The following is a 19,108-nucleotide window of genomic DNA, read 5'->3' on the forward strand; positions in this document are numbered from 1 at the left end:
CTCAAAGCATTATTTTTGTGAGATTCACTTGTGTTAAATGTGAACATTTAGTTCTAGTTTTCTATAATATGGGATCTCATAACTATGAAAATGCTCCTGTAAGTTTTATACATAGGTTTCTTTGTGAATATTAAAAAAAAAAAAACTTACCCTTCCTCTATGGTATTATATATATAAATATTTTCAAGATTTTCCTGGCTTATTGGAAATACACATTGTTTAATCAAAACTGGTTGTAACCATTTGTAAAAACACTGACAGTACATGAAAATTTCCATTATTCCATTTCTTGTCAATTCCTGTTATTTTCAAACTTTTAATTTTTGCCACCTATATATGAAATGTATACTTCACCAAAGTTTTTACTTGCATTTCTCTGATTACTAGGGAAGTTGAGAACTTTTTCATATTTTTACTGAGTCCATATGGGTTTCTCTTTCTACAGAATTACCTGTTTACATTCTTTCCTAATTTTTCTATTGTTTTTACCTTCTACAGATTTATAGTAGATACTTTAAATTGAGTATTAGTCATTTATTGGCTATATTAATTGAAAATATCATTTCCTGGTATGTGGGGAACTTTTTATTTTTAACTTTTAAAATAGTCTTTTGATGAACAAACTTTTTTTTTCACTTTATTGTAGTCAAATTTATGTTTCTTTATTATTTGTGCCTTCTGTGATCTGTTTAAGAAATTATTCCCCTAACCTAACATCACAGAATTATTCACATTTTCTTCTAATATGTCTAAGGTTTACTTTTCACACATAGGTCTTTAACCCATCTCAGATTGATTTTTGTGTATGGTGTGAGGCATGGACCCATTTTTTTAAATGGATAATCAATTGTCCATATGAATATTTGATACTTTCCTCACTGATCTATAATGATAGTGCTATCATTCAACGTATTTCATTAATGCATGGGCCTATATCTTATTTTGCCATATTAATCTATTTGAATATACAGAGACAAATATCATTGTGTTTACTACTGTTTTATTGGACAGGGTAAACCCTTATGCTCTTTTCTACTTCTTTAAATTGCATTGTCTTCCACATGAAGTTTAAATAATCTTTGATGTTCCTCAAATTCACTTTATAGTTTAAATTGGAATATCACTGAACCTGGGTAATAGTTGGGGGAGAATGCGTATTTCTAATATACTAAGCCTTATTATCTATGAACATGACATATATTTAATTTATTTAGTTATTTAACATTTTCTCAAAAAAGTCCTACGTTTAGTTTTAATATTTACTCCTGGTTATTGTATATTAATTACTTGCTATAACAAATAACACCTTATCTTAAAATACATTATAAGATTGCTTATCTTTTCTTCTTTTTCAGACAAAACTGCTGAAAATGCTGTATTTTATTCAAATTTTCATAATCACCTTTGTAATTTCATTTAGTTAATTTTTCTCTAGAAACTTTGCTTTTATTGCCTAATGTCTTCTCTTATTTTCATTGCCTACTTCTTTCTTTAGGTTTATTCTGTTTTTCTTTTTTCCATTTTCTTAATCAACTCACTTTACTCATTAATATTTAGCATTTGTTTGTTTTTAATCTAAGGAATTAAGGTTACAAGTTTTCCTCTAAAATAAATTTAGCTGATAACCCACAGTTTTGATATGAAGCATAATTGTGAGCACTCAGTTCTAAGGATTTTCCCCCCCTCTATTTCCATTCAGTTTATTTTTTGACTCAAGAATCATTTGATAATGTGTTTTTTAATTTCCAAAGTCTGTGTGTGTGTGTGTGTGTGTGTATGGCTTTTGTTGTGGTTTTTGTTTGGTTGGTTTTTGGTTTTCATTTTGTTTTGTGTATATGAAAGAAAGAATAAGTGATCACTGTAATTTCCCAACACATTTTTCATTATTTCTTTTTATGTAGTGGCCCTGTTTGGTGTTGAATATCAACATTGCATACTTCTTTTGCTTGATATAGAGACATCAGATTTTTTATGTTTAGAATAAACATAGAATAATAATATAGCCTAGAATAAATTTTCTCTGCTCTTAAAATTTTGAGACTTTCTCCATTTTTATTTTTTATCTTTTCTTTTATTTTCTTATCTTTTAAATAGAGGAAATAGCTTTATTGTTTTTTAACCTAAACTGACATTCTAGTATTTTAAATATATTTAGACTTTTGACATTTACCTTTATTACCAATATATTTGGATTTTTCCCTACCATCTTATCTGGTACTTTATATATATTATGTAAGCTTTTTCTATGCTTTGTTTATATTGATATTTGTTTTGTGTATTAATTTGATTTGCTTGAATTTTATTTATTCTATTTTCTCATTCTAATGGCTTGAATATTATAGACATCATTCATATTCTTATTTTTCTCATAAATTCCCTAAGAATAAGGATTGAATTTTTCTGCAACATACCTTTAGTCATTTTATTGAAAATCATTAAGATGATAATATTACAAAAGTAAGAGTAATTCACATTTTTTATAAATAACACTGTATGAAATTGTTTACCAATGGTATTCCAAACAAATTGAACTCCAGCATTCCTGTGATAGACTGTTCCATTTGTTCCCATGAAGCAGTATTGTCTCCTAACCAGTGTGCAGCATAGCGTCCTGATCCAGCAAAAGTTGACCGGGTGAGAATAAAGCTTCTCTTATTAGGAAAAACTTTTTCTACAGCTCTAAAAAAAAAGTAAATTAATAAGATTTATTTTTATGTAAATATAAATATTTTATCAATCTTTCATACCAATTTTGTATTTATCTATCAATATTTACTTATTTTAATACTTTCCAATCAGACAGAGAAAGGAAATCTATTAGAAGTGGTTCAGACTTTCGTTTTCTTTACCAAATTAAATAAACATTTTTTTTGTCTCCACTCAACATTTGTTTTTAACATATATGGTCTAAACTCCTTGAAATCTCTTTATAATATAAAGTTTTTGTAAACTGAACTTGAACTCTGTATGCATTTTTGTGGCACAATTATGCTAATGATATATTAATATCTGTATTTTTAAACATTAGCATGTGATGTTGGAATAAAAGTTACATATTTGAGAGGCATTTTAGTTTGTTTGTTTCTAGAAGTTTACCATCCACAACTACTAGTATTATTCATCTCACCTCTACTGGTAACTGAGTATTATTGATAATTTTTTCCATAAATGGGAAATATTCAGGAAAAATACAAAAGTTTGATTTAGTATATAAGATTATCCAGACTACCTTAGTAAAACTATAATGTTATTCTCAGGTGGCTATTCTATATTATTATCTTTACAATACTGAACTATAGTATTGCTTTTTGTTTCTAGATTTTATGTATTTATACACTTCGATATATAATGCTCTACTGAGTTTAGAAAGTGAAGTAAACACTATAAAGACAGTGTATAAAAGCTGTAATATGATGGAATGTTTTGGGAATAGACAAATGTAGATTTGAATTAAACTTGATCATGGTTACTTAATTATGAGAAAATTAAAAATGTATTGAGATCAGGATCTGGATTTTATTGACAATTCCATTATAGGTCCTTATATAATGCTTGGAAAATAGTAGGCAATCAAGATATGATTGTCCCCTTCCTTTGTTTTTTAACTTGTTTCTTTTTTATACCCAAGTGACACACTGCCTTAGAAAATTAGTTTGGGAGATACTACATAGAAAACTACATTTTAATTGAAACCTTTGATTTTGAAAAATAAACACTTATTTAGAAACACCACTCTCCCAGGCCAATTGTGAAGTTCATGCTTAGAACACCATTATATTCAGAGATAGCAAACTGAATCAAAACTTGAAAGCATAATTTAAATCTATGAATTAAAAAAGAATCACAGTTAAATACATACACCGCATCGTTCTTGATTAACTGAGTTCCAAATTCATGAAGGTTAGTAAGAGTCCTGGTGTTTTTAATGCCCTAATTTTTTACCATGAAAATACTACCTTTCTTTATTTTCTTATTCTTAGTATTTTGCAACTATATTAGGAAATTATAACATATATTTCTACACAATAAATATGGAGGTTTCCGGGGGCGCTTGGGTGGCTCAGTTGTTAAGCGTCTGCCTTCGGCTCAGGTCATGATCCCAGGGTCCTGGGATCGAGCCCCACGTCAGGGGGCTGTTTCTGTTTTTCCCTCTCCCTCTGCCTGCCGCTTTGCCTACTTGTGCGCTCTTTCTGTCTCTCTGCCAAATAAGTAAATAAAATCTTTAACAAAAACAATGAAAGAGGCTTCTGAATGAAATTGCACTTACTTCTCTGTGGCTATAGCCATGCTGTACCCATAGAGGCTGTGAACATCATACTGCTTTCCCCAGTATTGCACAGCATCCATGCAAATTGTTTTGGAATACAGGAGTTTGTCAAGAATATCTTCAAAAAAATACATAAGAAATGATTTTTAAGAGATATTTTGCCATTGTAAACTTTATAATCCTTAAACAATGTGCTATGTGAGACAATACATAGTTTAAAAAAAAATGAAAGACAATTGAAGCTAAGTTCTCATTAAGTCTCCACCCTCTATTCCTGCTGATTAACTGTAAGGTTTGCACTTATGCTAATAAATATTCTGCTTTCAAATTTCAGTACTATATAAATCCAAAGAAAAAACACTCTTTAAGTATATATATCTATAGCTATATATTTATAAATATACCCATTTGTATTATACATCCTATAAATATACACCCATTTTAAAGATTTATAGCTTAGTTTATTTAAATATATTTTAATTTATACATGCAAATCTGTTACACAATTACAAACCATTCAAATCTCTGCTTTTCAGAAAAGTTTTTTATCGTGCTTTCATTTGCAGGCTTATGTGGTATTGCCATAATTATTGTCATCTTTCTTCAGATGTACTTATTACTATCTATTTCCCTAAGAGCAAAACCTTTTCTTTGGTTAAATTTTTTACCCATTTTTAAATGGTGAAAAACTTGTCTTTTAGAATATATGAGACACAACTATTCACATTAGGTTCATTCTAAAAACTGCCCAGACTTACAGTATAGTGCTCATGGAAAGAATCTGATCATTTAAATTATAATTTCAAACAAATTTTGTTTCTTTTCATTAATTATTTAATCATGGGCTATTTATCAGTAATAAAGTCAATATGCCATACCAAAATTTAAAATCATCCTCCTTTTCGTAAGCATAAATTTTAGGCCCCAAAGTAAAGCAAAAACAAACCAACAAAAAAATAATTAATTTCAGGGTCTCAAAATTGTCTCAAATTTTGTGATTTAGAAATATATTCTAGAATTTACCAGTCAATAAGGAAAATTATTCTTAGTTAATGGTAAGTAAATAACCAAATAAAATTTACCAGGAGTAAAAGGTGGATAATTTAGTTTGTTGTTTTCGCATCCTTTCTTTGAACCTTGAATAAAGCTGGAAACTTCATTCATGTCCTGAATGGATATAATATGAAGAACAGCAGATTTTAAGTAATAACAGAAGTATCTTAGATGGGATTCAGGGGTTGTATATAACCAAAATGTTTTTAATTTACCTAGTTTGAGTTATACATATAAAACATTAATTACATTATAAGTATTAAGCAACTGTCTTTTCTAAATAGTTGTATCAGTCTTCTCACTAAGTCCACCATTGTCCATATTTCCAACACATTCATTTATTCAACATGGTTTGCTCATCTCAGCTGACATTTATCTAGGTTCTATGATGTATTTTGCTGGCTGCTAACTACAGCTCCTTTTGCATACCCTTCAATTCCTACACTCTCATAAGAGAATGAAAGTGAAACAAGGTAAACAGCATTTTAGTATTGTAATGAAAATAGTTATGCCTTACTGAATCCCTGAAAGAGTCTCAGGGAACCCTAGGGCAGCTGACCACATTATAAGAACCAGTGACCTAAACATCACTTGGAGGCAGAGTTGTGTTTATAGATTTTTTTGCTGTGCAAACCTAGGCCCCAATATTGTCTTGCCAAAGACTAGTTCTGTGACTGTAACTTTAAATAAAGCCTTTGAATGAAAAAGATAATGTATATAAAATCATATATCACACTACATATGCTCAAGAAATAATTAATTTTTTCTCCTTCTCTGTTAATTGCACTGAAGGACTTCTACACATTTTTGAACTGTATTTTCCACATCTCTGTGATATGCAGTCTCTGCTCTCACAAAGGCTTCACACTCAGTCAAGTCCCTTGTTAATTTTGTTTCCCTCAGAAGAAATATATTTTCTTTATTACTCTTCCCTTCTGCCATCCACATCATGCTCAGATGGAATTAATGTGAAAAATTAAGGTTGCTCAAGGGAGGAACAAAATAAATTTCTCACTGTGATAACAGATATTATGAAATGTTTCCATTTCCCAAATATTTTCCTAATAGTCATAAAGAAGAAAAATTATATAGTTATTCTAAAGTATTGGGGTTATTTTATTGAAATTACCTGGAATATTATATTCAATTTTGTTTTCCTATGTCCAGTAAAATTAATACAAAGAGATACTATAGTTACACAGCCAATAATTTTAGGTGAACTTAAGTATTTTTTCTTTAAAAATCCACCAATTAAATTAAATTTAAAAACAACTTTAACTGCTGAAATTCATAACTGGGAATTGAGTTGCATTATTTTAAACTTTAAGACTTGTTCAAGACTTTAAAACTTTAAGTTTAAAACTTTAAGACTGTTTAAGATCTTTTGTATAAAATTATTCTTGAGAAAATAAAAGGCAAAACATTTAACTATGAAATTTATGTTATTCATTTGAATTATGTATTTGCAAATTTGCAAAAAAATTCACAAGAGCTTCCAGCATTCACTCCAAATAGACAATACCTATGTAATTTAAGAATAAACAATTTTAAAGAAAAATTAATTTATTTCACATGAAAATTAATTAAATATATTTGTTTAATCATCAATATTACACTGTACGTTCACTAACTAGAATTTAAAAAAAACTTAAAAAAATAAAAATAAAATAAAATATTTGCTTTATCATACAACCATGTTAACAGGATTAAATCAAATGTATTATTTCACCAGTTCACGATAAAAGGGAAGAGAGTCTTGTGTACTCAAAAAAATAAATGTATTAACCTACTAAAGGAAAAAAATAAATGTATTAACGTACTAAAGGAAAACAATAAAAAAAAACTTTTACACGATTTTAACCATATTTTACAACAAATACAATATTTGCCATTTGATTATTTTTAAAATATCCTGTCTACTTGGCAAGATTGTATTATGAATATATTAAACATACTATACATAATGTAATAGAATTTATTTGTATCTCTTTTAATGTATTTTGTATATTTGCACTTTTGAAAATTCTGAAAACGTTTTTTTCTAACTTACATTATTTAAGTGATGTACATGTATTTAATGTCATGTAATGAACTGTATTTAATGTTCATGTAAATGAACTCAATTAGTATTTTTAATATTACAACCAGCAGGTTCAAAGCAATGGAAGCCTTGAGGAAAAGGCCTCAGTGAATTGATAGTAATAAGTACACCTACAGATATTCAAGTGTCACTCAAATTATCCCAAATCGAGTAATGTCCATTTCTAGGAATTGTCAACACCATTTTTAAGGATGGTTCTGAAAGTTCTTTTCTTTAAAATCAATCGAAAATTGTGTATAAAAGTTTGGTGGCTAATAAATTTTTTTAAAAAATCTGTTGGCATTTCATAGCTCCACATTTAAACTCAATCTAAATAAAAATAGCCCAATTTTTCAAATAATTTTTAAAATAACTCAATTGTTATAAGAATCCTATAAAAATGTAGAGAGAATATAACCAAATAAGCCCCTAGTTATTTGGATATATGAATTGTTGGAATATATCTTCTCATTGAATTTTAAGTTTCCTAGTACTATATATTAAATTATTGAGCTTCTTAATGGATGAATTCTGCTTATTAGATTTTTAAGAATGAAATCATAACAACATGATCACAACAATATGTATATTTATTCAGAAAAGGAGGAAGTGATCTTTGAATTTTAAAAACTTTGATTAATGCTTTTATTTTGAAATCACAGCTTCAGTCTTAATTATAACAAATACATTAGGCTCTTATTTCTCAAGTATTAGAAGATTATCTCAAGAATGATGCAAAAAAAGATAATTCAAGTATATGTTTATATGCAAAAAGATAATTCAAGTATATGTTTATATGCAAAAATCTACTTTTCAATGACCATTAAGCTCACATCATTTTCCGAAGAGATTTTAATATTTAAACTTAAAATTCAAAACATTAGCATGGAATTTAAATTAGAAATCTAGTAAATTATAACACTATTTTTAAATTTGACCTAAAAATAAAATTTCAGCAGTTGAATAATACTTTTTTACTGCATGTTCATTCTATCGGAACAAATAATCTGAAGAAATTGAAAGAATTAAGGAAACAATTTAACAGTAGGATTTGGCAGTTATTCAAGTAAGAGTTGGAAGCAGTATAAGCACTGCTTATACATCATATAAATTAATTCAGTGATGTTTAGTGAGCTTTGAAATCATACTGATCATCATGTGTTTTGTTTTTTAAGCTTAGTCAAATGTGTATGTATTAGTATGAGAACAATTCTGCCTTTCTCAGATGCTCTTCCTCGTGCCATCCCCTCCTCTTTGGAGATGAATCAAGTATTTGTCTTCAGTGGATATTAGAAATGAAGTATTCTCTATGTACAGCACAGTCAGATTCTCTTTTACTATTCCTAAAGTGTCATTTACACTGTAACTCTACTCTAATGGCCTCTGTTTCCTAAGCAAAAACAAAAATAATAACAAAATAAACAAACAAAAAACCCCAGAAACTTTTAACTTATATAATACATTGAAATTGGGACAGGAATAAAAAATAAAACTCAACAACAACAACAACAAAAAAAAACCCTCAAGAATGGAATGAAAATTTTTGTTATTTCTATCAGCAGCTAGGTATTATTGTGATCTCACTAATTTTGTGTCAAATAACTAAAGCCTCTCCATCTTCATTCTATTCGTCATAGATAATCCTGAAGATTATGCTAACCTCTAACTCAGTTCCATGTCGTCAGCTAAAAACATAATTTTCCTCTTTGTATTTTCCACAACATACCTGATATATTGATGGTGCAAAGTAAACACTTGTTAACTAAGTAACTGATTAAAGAAATAATAATCACTGAATGAAAAATGAGCAATTCATGAAAGTAGAGATATTGTTGTAACCAAATAGCCAAAGAAAAGTATAGCTATGCCTAAGACATCCATTATCTCCTTCCAAAATTCTGTGCAGTTGTAATACTTTTGAATAAAATACCTGATGGTCTCTCTGTATTCAGGTTTATTAGACTTTTTTTCTGAGACACAGAATTCTGGGATCACCAAGTAGTTTCATTCCCCAAATATGATTGCGGTTTCCATTAAAAAAAAAGCCTCTAAATAATTGACTATCACCCAGTATCATTCTATACAATAAACCCAGAAGCAAGCAATCAATAGTTACAGATATAAAACTTCAAAGAAACTTTTAAACTTTAGCATTTTTCTTTAATAACTTTACCAGAAACCTAGGATTTTGGTTGTTGCTGTTGTTGTTTATCTTGCGATAAAACACTTAGCCTATTACAATTTTGCTTTGTTCTATCCCATAAATTATGAAAAAAAAAAGTTTCTGAAGGCTGAGTGCTTAATTATTATTATAGCCCATACTGCTGCAATCGCTTGAATACCGTAGACTGTAATAAATATCTTTAGAATTGCACTACTTATCTCCAAATCTTGCTGTTTTCAAACATAAATTATGAGTCATAAAAATATATCACCTTAGAGACAGAAATGAAATTTATTCTATAAAGTGTATTACTGAAGAAGAAAACTCTCAATTTACAGTTTTTAGTTTTCATTCTTTTCTAACTCAGGAACATAACAGGCATGAATTTATACATTCTAGAAAAATATTTTAAGAGTTTTTAATTTCATGTTCAATACATAACAAACCATACCTTGTCAACTTAATAATTATTTTATAGAAAAATAATTCTGTGTTAATTTTCTAAAATTGTGGGTTTAAAATAGCTACTTACAATCCAAAGTCCATCATATTTCACTTCTTGATGGAAAATGTTGCATTCATCTGCCCACCAATCTATGCAGTTTGGATTAGTAAAATCAGGGAATACTGTTAATCCTGGCCATACCTAAAAGAATAGATCATTCACATATACACATATAAAAAAGGAAAAATAAATAAGTGATAATACAAAGTTATTGAGTAGAAGATAGTAAAAAAAATATTAAAGTTATAATATTGTACTTCTTTAGGTATATGTGATCCATGTATCATCTATATTTATAATAATATAATAAGTAGGCCTAATTTAAAATGCATTTAAGTGGCAGTAAAGTAGAGAGAGACCATAAAGCATTTAAAAAGGCAAAAAATATAAGAGCGTGGAATGAGGCTGCTCTTTTGACTGCAACTAAGTTTACTTCTTAGCATCCTAACAGGTTAGGTTAAAAACAAATAGAAATTATATAATATATTCATTGCTTGATAAAAGAAAATACATTATTTAATTTCCAAAGGCATTTGCTTCCAAGAAATTCAAGTAAAGAAAGTCTTTGTATATTTATTTTTTATTTAATAAATGAGAATATGACACTTGTTATGTGCTGGGTACTGTTCCAAGCATTTTTATAATTATTAGCTCATTTAATCTTTGCTAGAACTGTAGGAGAGAGGTATTATTTTTAATCACCACTTTACAGATGAGTTATTTACTATAATTAAACCCGCTTTACAGATGAGAGGAGTGATAAACAGAGAAGTTAAATACATTTTTTAAGATCACACCATTAATATGTGGCACAGAAGGAATTCAAACACAGCAATCATGTATCTGAGTCCATGCTATTAAACACTATATATACTAGGCTGTCTCTTTATGATTTATGCTTCTTCAAATTATCTACTTATTACTTAAAATAATGATAGGCAAGGGAAACTCAATTTCAGATGAACTGAAATTGTTTTATATACAAATTATGCATATTAGCTATCTGATCCTTCCATATCAAATGGAGCAGGTCTCAACAAAGTATATTCTGTAAGATATTAATAGGCATTATGAGGAAGAAATTCGGCTTTTATTTCCTGATGGAGCTCATAATTATTTGAATAAGACTTTCACCAGAAATTTTAACCTCGATGAATGTAATAAAACGTGATGGTTAGGATATTCTTCATTTCTGTAAATAATGCTGGGGCTGGTATGTGCTATGGTGAGCGCTGTGAATTGTCTAGGACTGTTGAATCACAGACCTGTACCTCTGAAACAAACAATACATTACGTGTTAAAAAAAAGAAGATAGTAGGAAGGGAAAAATGAAGGGGGGAATCAGAGGGGGAGATGAACCATGAGACACTATGGACTCTGAGAAACAAACTGGGGATTCTAGGGGGGGCGGGGGGTGGGGGATGGGTTGGCCTGGTGATGGGTATTAAGGGCACGTATTGAATGGAGCACTGGGTGTTATACGCAAACAATGAATCATGGAACACTACATCAAAAACCAATGATGTAATGTATGGTGATTAACATAACATAAAATAAAATTTAAAAAATAGATAAAAATTTAAAAAACGAACGAAAAATAAAATTAATTTAAAAAATAATGCTATAATATTTTTTAAATAAATTGACATTATCCCTTACTTTATTTCCTTTGATTAAATTACAGAAGTGGAATTACCAAGTCAATATGTCTAGACTTTACAGTTTTTGATATATCTTATAAAGTTGTCTCCAAAAGAATGTTTGTTCTGGTTAAAATTATGCATTTGGGATCCAAACTGTTTCCTAACTCTGCTTTTATTAGCTCTGTGACATCAGGAAAGTTACTATACTTTCTCAAATTCACTTTTTTCACCTATAAAGTAAGAATTCTAATCATAGCTATCTCATTATTTTATTGTGAGGATTCAATATAAATCATAAAATTTAATACCCAGCATAAAAGTACTCGATTTATGTAAGTAATTATTTTACATCAAATTATTAGAATTTTTGTAATCTAAATTATATTTTGTTAGTTTTGTTTTAATCATATATAGCACTGAAAATTACCTGTCTTCTTACAAAAACTGTTTTAGAGATCATCAAAATATTTCCGCTTTTTAAAATTTTTTTACACAATTAAAATACTTAAAATAAATTTCCAGATTTGAAAGCAAATACACACACACACACACACACACACACACACTCTCTCTCTTACAAAAACTTTGTGGTTGCACAACAGAAAATCTCAACAACACAACTTTAATGAATATCATAATTTACCTCTCCAATAAGTGCTGTAGTCCCATCTGATTCATTTACCCACACATTTTTTGCATTTCCCCTATCATAGGTCTTATATGCTGCTCCACTGGTAAGCTTATCTATTGAAATTGCAGGGTCCTAATAATAGAGAGAAGAAACTATAGAAAATCTTTCAAGTGTGAATGTGTGAATACTAAAAATATATTAATATATAATGTCATTACCAAGATGATGACATATTTCTGTCCATGGTCATGTAAATCTTGAACAAATTCAGGGAGCCCCTGAAATGCAACTTTATCATAAGTAAAGTCTTTCTTGGCTTCCATATAGTCAATATCAGTGTACTGTGTATCCTGAAAATTAGTAGAGTATATTTCAATAAATAGACTGAAAGAACTCTAATCACTTCAATCTTTAAGTCCAATGAATTTGCATTAGAAATATAATGATTAAAAAGTAAATGTACTTAGATCTCTTTTATTTCACTAAAAACACAGTTGTAATTGTTTATAAAAGTCATTTTTCTAATTCTAAAGTACAAAAGCATTAAATAATTATTCACACTTGTTTCAGTGATGATCACTGGAAATTAATATGTTTTATATATGGGAATCATTATATAGAAAACAAAACATAGGGGCGCCTAGGTGGCTCAGTCAGTTAAGCATCTGCCTTCTGCTCAGGTCATGATCCCAGAGTCTCAGGGTGGAGGCCCGAGTTGTCGGACTCCCCACTGACCCTCCTCTCTCTCATGCTCCCTCTCCCTCTCTCACTCTCCCTCAAATAAATAAAATCTTAAAAATCTTAAAAAGAAAAAGAAAACAAAACATACATATTACATAAAATACTTTAAATATATTTTTTAAGATTTTATTTGTTTATTTGAGAGAGAGAGAGGGAGAGAATCTGAAGCAGACTCCGTACTGAGCACAGAGCCCGATGTGGGGCTCAATCCCACAACTGCAAGATCAGGACCTGGTCCGAAACCAAGAGTCCGACACTTAAACCGCTGAGCCACCCAGATGCCCCTAAATATTTTTTACATTAAAAATTATATCGTCTGTAAAAAAAGTCTATATGAAAAAACTGAATGTGGGGGCGCCTGAGTGGCTCAGTCATTAAGTGGCTGCCTTCGGCTCAGGTCATGATCCCAGGGTCCTGGGATCGAGCCCTGCATCGGGCTCCCTGCTCAGCGGGGAGCCTGCTTCTCCCTCTCCCTCAGCCTGCCGCTCCCCCTGCTTGTGCTCCCTCTCTCTGCCAAATAAATAAATAAAACCTTTAAAAAAAAAACTGAATGTGATGTTCACAGTTAAAAATGTATTCTGTTCTAGGGGCGCCTGGGTGGCCCAGATAGTTAAGTGTCTGCCTTCGGCTCAGGTCATGATCCCAGGGTCCTGGGATCGAGTCCCACATCGGGCTCCCTGCTCGGCAGGAAGCCTGCTTCTCCCTCTCCCTCTGCCTCTCCCCCTCCTCATGCTCTCTCTTTCTCTCTGTATCTCTGTGTCTCAAATAAATAAATAAAATCTTTAAAAAAAAAGTATTCTGTTCTAGTATAACTCATAGTCAGTCCTTACAATTTCAAGAAGACCTGGCCTTAGGGGAAGAATGAAGGGGGGGAAATCGGAGGGGTAGACGAACCATGAGAGATGATGGACTCTGAAAAACAAACAGGGTTCTGGAGGGGAGGGGGGTGGGAGGATGGGTTAGCCTGGTGATGGGTATTGAGGAGTGCACGTTCTGCATGGAGCACTGGGTGTTATGCACAAACAATGAATCATGGAACACTACATCTAAAACTAATGATGTAATGTATGGGGATTAACATAAAAATAAAAAAATTAAAAAAAAGAAGACCTGGCCTTGTGTATGAATTTAAAAAACACTTCATCATTTAAAGGCAGCTTAATAATCCATACTTAATCATATCATATCATATTATGTATATCGCTGACAATTTCCTACATTTATTTATTTTTTTTTAAAGATTTTATTTATTTATTCATGAGAGACAGAGAGAGAGAGAGAGAGGCAGAGGGAGAAGCAGGCTCCCAAGGAGCAGGGAGCCCGATGCGGGACTCGATCCCAGGACGCTGGGATCATGACCTGAGCCGAAGGCAGACGCTTAACCATCTGAGCCACCCAGGCGCCCTCCTACATTTATTATTATGTGATAATATTTAACTCGGTGTATATTCCCACAAACCCTTCATCCCACTTACAAATGGTATGCTAGCATTCCGATTTCTTTGTACCACTTCTTTCACTACATCAAGTGACTTATAATTCCAGCGACTCAGTTGGAATCCAAGACTCCAATATGCTGGCATTGCTGGTCGTCCAATAAGCTTGAAATAAATGGATGTTTGATTAATTTCAATAAAGAGTTAAAATTATTATTAATATGTTTCTTAATCTGTTATCTCTACTATTTATTTAAGTTAAATTACGTATTTTGAACAAAGATTAAGTGTTATCTGAATTCTGTGTCCTGGATATTCTGTTAGAACTTTATTATAAAACACTTCATGTTTTGTCACTCATCTTTGTTTATTTTGTGTTAAAAAGTTAGAAAGTTAGCTCTTAAGTAAGTAGTATTTGCAAAGATATATTTTGCCCAGCATGGAAAGTTAAAAAAGACAATATAAAAATAGCATCAAAGAGAAAAAGAAAATTGTCCAACCACACTCTCACTTCCTGTAGCAACAGAATGAATGAATGAGTGAATGAATGGTCCTCATATAAGAAAAAAATGTTTAAAACTATACAATTTCTATCTTCTTATATTTCAGCGCTTGTTTTCCTCCTTTTCGAAATATTAAGTAATGCTTAATGTTTAATTAATAAACTTTAATTAATATTAATATATTAATAAAATATATGTTCTTTAAGGCTCAGACCCAATTATTTTATCAAGTACTTATCTCATTCACATGCAGGGCTTCTCCCCCATGGGCCAAAGAGAGTCTCTTCTCCTCTCATTCTCTGTGGCCCAAACAAGCTCAGCGCACACCAGCAACAGCCTACCAGCATGTCACCGTAACAGAGGACATGATTTTGCACATAGAAATATGGGTGTAACTAATAGTTCTTATTTTCACTAAACCTTAGTATTAGGTTATATAAAGACACTTGCAATATAAGACTTTATTGACATGATGGCTTTTTTTTTAATTAGGCGCATATATATATACTTCACGATTTCTCTATCATATATGTTTAAAAAACTACAATGTAACATGTTTTTAAAAATTACTTGTATTGGGTTATTTTATTCTATTCATTAAACATTAAATTTATTTTAAAAATAAATTAGTATCAAAACTCTCAAAAACTAGCATTTTTGAACTCATTTCACCTTGTTTCATAGAATTTCACTGAAGATTTTGACATGTAATTGAAATGTCTTTGTGTATTATACATGTATATGACATAATTTATTTTTAATAAAAGTATACAAAATATTATTATATACCATATTAATTCATGTATTATTTATCTTATAATTTATATATAAACAGTGTTTTTAAAACTATTTGGGTGGTCAAATGAATTAAATTTTAAATTTTAAAACATTAAGACAGCTAGTGGGTTAGCTTATACAGAAAAAAATTTGTTTTTCTTCAAACAAGAAATAAAGTTTCTTTTGCCTACTCGCTACATAACTTAAACCTCACTTAAGTACTGCAGTGATTAATTCTATACCACAATTGTATCTTATTGCTCAAATTCAAGCCTCTGCAAGGCTACCCACAAAATGGTGCAAGCACGTGCACTACTATACATATGCTACATTCATACATCATGCATGACTCAAACTCAACTACTGCTGACCACAGACTTTACTCCGCATGTAATATGCAACAATCCCAGCTCATGTCTCACAAAGCCAATGTAAAATTCTTTCAAAAATGTGCTATTCACTGTTTTGATGGTGTAGTAACCATACCCAAAGTCTGTATAAAGCTCAGCCTAACACTGTAATTATGATTTAGTATTACAGACTATAAATTTCGTGTGCTTTTCTGAAACTCATATTTATTAATAGGAACTTGGGAATTGTTAGACACTGTAAATTATTTACTTGTGTACCCTACCTACTCTTATTTAACATTTTTGGATCCGAACTAAAGAAAGTTTTTGATAGTAATTACTTCCCCTTTAACATCATTTAGCAAATGGGAATTGTATGTCAAAGATATATCAATAAAACAAGATTTTAAAAATTGGCATAATCCTTAAATCTTATGCCAATAAAAAGAACTTATTTTTCCATACTAACACCAGGAATTATATATACCAACAGTCACAGGAGAACAATTGTATAAAAGAATTATATAGAAGAAATACAGAGTTATATTTTAGAAGCAGGCTCAACGTAAGCCCTGGATTCCTTACCTCTCTAAGACCCATCTTGGACTTAGGTTCATGAAAACATTATTTAATAGGAAAGCAAAAGTTGCTTAGACAGAAAATATGACTTGAGACTATGTTTCAAAATCTGCCCTTCTATGCCTGAGCATCAGAGCCAATTTGCCTGAAGTTTACCTACTGTGCATTAACAGCAAATTTCACTAGCCTTCCTTGTAATTCACTTGCCTTTAGGATTTTTATCAAAGGGGTGTATGACCAATACATCCGTTGCCTATTCTCAGTCTTGATGACAAGATACTTCCCTTTGCTTTATCTCATAAAACTAGGTCATGAATAAGTAAAGACTTAATATGCAACATTTCAAAGAAATCCTACTCCTGAACTCAGCTGCCTAGAAGCAAGAAACAATTTGATACCAGAAATATAGACATTTAATATATGCATAGGCTTCATGGTATTGGAAAAAACAAAAACCACCTATTCACATCTGGAAAATGGTAAGACTTAAAAATCCATTCAACTAAGAGGCCCCAGATACCTTAAATAAAATTAGACATGTGAGATGTAAGAAAAGTATGGTAGAAAATAATTTTATAAAATAAATGTGAAACATACCTCTTGATACTGTTGAACTACTTGTTCTGGTGTATCTCCTAGAAAGATGTAAAAGTCCAGAATTCCACCAATAACTCTGTAAGTTACTACTGGAGTAGGCTGGATGAAAATTTCTACAAGTAAAATTGGAGAAGCATATATAAATAGTAAAAATATACACACTGATAAAATAATTGCAGTGTTTCATATTAACCACATATTTTTACATGGCTTTCTAAATAATTAAGGTAAAATAAGATACTGAAAATAGGAAGAATATAGGAAAAAATAGAATGCCACTATATATGAGGTTTATGATAGGATATCTCAGATGTTTCTTTTTACAGATGTTGGCAGAATCTTTCCCTGGATCCCCTGCATAGCAACGGATCAGTCCTTTTACAACAAAAATATTTTTTTTTCTAAAATTGCATTTCAATTAGTTATTTTAATTGAAGATTCTCTAAAAGATCTTATTATCACATATCAATATCCAAGAAAAAACTATAAAAGTTTTTACTGTTTTCTCAATGTAGACAATAATTGCCTGGATAACCATATAACATATTGTTCTTGCTGGGACATGGTTCAATTTCGTAGCTTTTTATTATCACTGATTCATCTGTTAAACATTGGTATTGCACTCACAATATTTAAAAAAAAAGATTCTACATTACTTGAATTATGATAAACTAAAAAATTAATCTTCCTTCTTTCTCTCCCTATATGGACCTTTCTTTTTTTGTTTGTAGTGGTATATCAACTTATCTTAATAAGTGAGGTTGTGGAAATAGGAATAATCTTTTTCGTGGATATGTTTCAATGTTGCTCTGAAGGGAGAAGAAAGTGCCTGAATATCACAACATAGTACACTCTCCCCACTGATATGCAAAATTCCATTGCCATACTACTACAAAAGAAAGCTGCTTGTAATAATTTCACATACTAAATCATTAACAATAGAGTTTACTCTGACATACAGTACCTATGATTGAAATAAGAGAGCAGTTCTAACATTTCAAGTTAAACCTCATTTAAATATATTACAGATAAATTACTCTTACCCATTGCATTGCTGTTCATTAAGAAAACACCAAATGACTTTCCAGAATTATCTTCAATGCACATGAAGAATGTTTGATGGCCATATAAATTATTATTATTCTGTAAGGCAAAAATTTGAAAATTAATTTTTGAAGTATATTTAAAATAAAAAAATATATATTTAAAATAGCCCTTATCTATTCCAATTTGTTTCTGTAATTTATCCTCATATCTCTAAACTAATTTTCTCTACTATACTTAACATATGAAACACTGTAGCAAAAATTAATTTATTTTGATTATTAATATGTTAATACATAAAATATATAACATATTCATTAGACTATGAATAGATTACTTAACTTTCCTTTATGTTTTATTATGATTAAGTGAGTGTTAATAGGCTATTAATGATAAGAAAATGGCTTTTATTCATTATGCCCCACGTATGCCCAAGGCACTTCAGGAAATTCCAAGATGATGTCTATCCTCAAAGAACTTCTGCAGTATGTTTGCTGTGAGCTAATGAGTACATGAAATGGTTGAGACCAATTGCAAATACACTTGAAAGGTAAAAGGAAAAAGAGTTCCTGGCTGGTTATGGAAAGTCAAAGGAAAGAACATATGGAAAATAGCGAGGAAGTTCTCAGCCTAGTGTTTATTAAGTGTTCATTACAGATAGTGATGCTATAAAAAAAGATTGGTAGAATCATTATTAGTAGTTTATTAGTAGTAGCTCTCTACCAAATGAAGCTCTTT

The 19,108-nt window shown here is 30.3% G+C and overlaps 1 protein-coding gene across 1 annotated transcript in view; it reads right to left on the reverse strand.

Moving 5' to 3' along the window:
- The window catches only part of SI (sucrase-isomaltase), a 101,015-nt gene that overhangs the window by 67,372 nt on the left and 14,535 nt on the right, over positions 1 to 19,108 (reverse strand). Inside the window, exons 8-16 of the mRNA XM_081829088.1 lie at positions 18,370 to 18,469; positions 17,327 to 17,439; positions 14,560 to 14,685; positions 12,562 to 12,693; positions 12,356 to 12,475; positions 10,097 to 10,210; positions 5,350 to 5,434; positions 4,268 to 4,385; positions 2,508 to 2,679 (exon numbers count right to left, since the gene is read on the reverse strand). Coding sequence (XP_081685214.1) covers positions 2,508 to 2,679; positions 4,268 to 4,385; positions 5,350 to 5,434; positions 10,097 to 10,210; positions 12,356 to 12,475; positions 12,562 to 12,693; positions 14,560 to 14,685; positions 17,327 to 17,439; positions 18,370 to 18,469 — 1,080 coding nt within the window. The remainder of the gene's footprint in view (positions 1 to 2,507; positions 2,680 to 4,267; positions 4,386 to 5,349; positions 5,435 to 10,096; positions 10,211 to 12,355; positions 12,476 to 12,561; positions 12,694 to 14,559; positions 14,686 to 17,326; positions 17,440 to 18,369; positions 18,470 to 19,108) is intronic.

Source organism: Leptonychotes weddellii, chromosome 1 (genome assembly GCF_054177405.1).
Source record: "Leptonychotes weddellii isolate Sample4059 chromosome 1, ASM5417740v2, whole genome shotgun sequence".
In the NCBI taxonomy this organism is placed as follows: domain Eukaryota; kingdom Metazoa; phylum Chordata; class Mammalia; order Carnivora; family Phocidae; genus Leptonychotes; species Leptonychotes weddellii.